The sequence below is a fragment of the Eimeria mitis genome, genomic scaffold (assembly GCF_000499745.2).
Source record: "Eimeria mitis Houghton genomic scaffold, Emh_scaff188, whole genome shotgun sequence".
In the NCBI taxonomy this organism is placed as follows: domain Eukaryota; phylum Apicomplexa; class Conoidasida; order Eucoccidiorida; family Eimeriidae; genus Eimeria; species Eimeria mitis.
Window position 1 is genome coordinate 3,943 of NW_013570202.1, and position 2,165 is coordinate 6,107.

Sequence of the window (2,165 nt, forward strand, 5' to 3'; positions counted from 1 at the left end):
TTTTATAACGGACTTACCACTCACCCCGCGCGGCAACGACAGTATCCTTGTCCTCGTCGATTCGCTCAGTAAAATGGACCATTTTATCCCTACCAGAAAAACAGCCACAGCAGCAGACCCAATCGAACTTCTTGCGGATCGGTTAATTCGTTATCATGGCTTCCCAGACGTTCTCATTTCTGATCGTGACCCTCGTTTCCAATCCCAACTGTGGCAGCAGCTCTACCAACGATTTCACATAAAACGTGCGATGTCCTCTTCCCACCATCCGCAGTCAGATGGTCAAACAGTAAGGGTAAACCGCACTCTGGAGCAGATGCTCCGAACATATATACAAACCGACGAGAGGGACTGGGAGCGTCTCTTACCGGCATTAGAGCTCGCCTACAACACGACGAGCCACTCTTCGACGGAGCTCTCTCCGTTTGAGATCATGATCGGGCAAAACCCGATCACAGCAGCAGACTTAGATGTTGTGGGAAACTTGGATCCGACGCTCACCCCTCCCATGACAAAAATCTTCCAGCAGTTATGCGACAGAGCGCAAGGACATATCCTGAAAGCCAAATGGCAGCAGAAGCAATATGCGGACGCACACCGGTGCGACGTCCGCTACTCAACTGGCGACAAAGTCTGGATCAGCAGCCACCATCTACCCCCCCTCAACCAGTGCCCCAAGTTGGAGCCCCGCTTCCGAGGTCCCTTTCTTGTACTGGAACGCATTGGTGCTGTTGCCTATCGTATTGCGCTCCCTCCCACCTATTCTTGTCACAATGTTTTCCATGTGTCGCAGCTTGTACCAGATCGCCCCAGGGATCCGATGATGCAAGCAAAGGAGGCCGCAGTCGGCTGGCTGCCTGTACAAGGTCCAGATGGCGTCCCAACTGACTCCTACGAAGTCGACTACATCCTGAATCAGCGCGGTTCGGGCTCGGACACACAGTACCTCGTCAAGTGGCGCGGAGCTCCCGAGGACCGCGCGACTTGGGAACCGGCAGAACACCTCACCAACTGTCCGTCCATCCTCCGTGCCTGGCGCCGCTATTATAAACGCACACGGGGCGCGCAGCGGGACCAGCAGAGTGTTGTCGCCGCCAGCGACAGCGTCGATCCTCCTCAGCCTCCCGACCACACCCCTCTACGCCAGGAAGGGGGAGAGGTGGCACGCTGCCCATCGGCAGTCGCATCACCTACGCCTCATGACACCCCGAAACCACAAAATAGGCCCCAAACGTCAGCAAGCGATGGAGAAGCTCAGGGGCGGATTCAGGAGGCACGAATACTGGGGAAAAGAGGATCGGGATTACGGAGAGCCAGGAGTACGGAAAGCAAAGGGAGGATGTAGCGAAGGCTTCTCGGGATAGGACTTGAGGGAGTTCAAGAGAGGACGAGAGTTTTCCGACCGAAGGCGAGAAATTTCCGACCGCGGAGGGATGTTGTAGTGCACTGGCACTACAATGATGACTCAGAGTCGGTCAGTGGGCAAACAATGACGAAAAGCCTCTAATTGCATGTAAAAGTGTGAATGGCGACAGTCAATAGTAGGCAAATTGATAGGATAGGGAACCCGCCTTCCCTACAGAGGCTAAGCCGTAAGTAAGAGGGACGGCAAGGACGCCGCGACCCGCACGCAGACCCCCCTTTACGGTTCTAGGGTCTGGCGGACGACCACCCTTGAGGGAGGGTGATCGGGTACGGTCAGAGGTTTCGGATCTCAATTAACCAATTTTCCTTTCAATATACGCCCACTAAAACTATTGACAACGTTACTTCTTCACTATAGTGCAGCAGACCAGCTCCGTTGTGTTATATGGTAGCTAGGTATAGGCCGTGTCAGCGGTGCGTGTTACGGCAGTGTACTACACCAGCTGCAGTGTGGTGGACTGCAACTCCTGTTGGTCAGCGTCTTTCCCGGCAACCACAGGCCCTGAGCAGAGCATCATGGATGCCTGGAGACAGGGAAGGGAGATCATCTGCTTGGGGAAAGCTCTGACCTCATGTTTTTGGATTCATTGCTGCTCGCTTTAGTCCCGTGAAGAGGTCGGAAAGTTCTCACTACCCATGCTCTGCCCAGATGTAGCAGTGCTTCTCTTCAGCTGGTAGGCGTTTCTCTTCTTACGTACAGGCTGGCTCCTGAACGCTAAGAGACCGTTTAACAATTGCCT

The 2,165-nt window shown here is 54.4% G+C and overlaps 1 protein-coding gene across 1 annotated transcript; it reads left to right on the forward strand.

The window, feature by feature from the left end:
- Positions 1–316: 316 nt before the first annotated feature.
- Positions 317–1,345, forward strand: EMH_0002500 (Retrotransposon nucleocapsid protein, related; the record flags this gene model as incomplete). Its single annotated transcript, XM_013496033.1, has 1 exon — positions 317–1,345. One exon carries the CDS (start codon positions 317–319, stop codon positions 1,343–1,345), a length of 1,029 nt encoding a protein of 342 aa, XP_013351487.1.
- Positions 1,346–2,165: the final 820 nt, after the last annotated feature.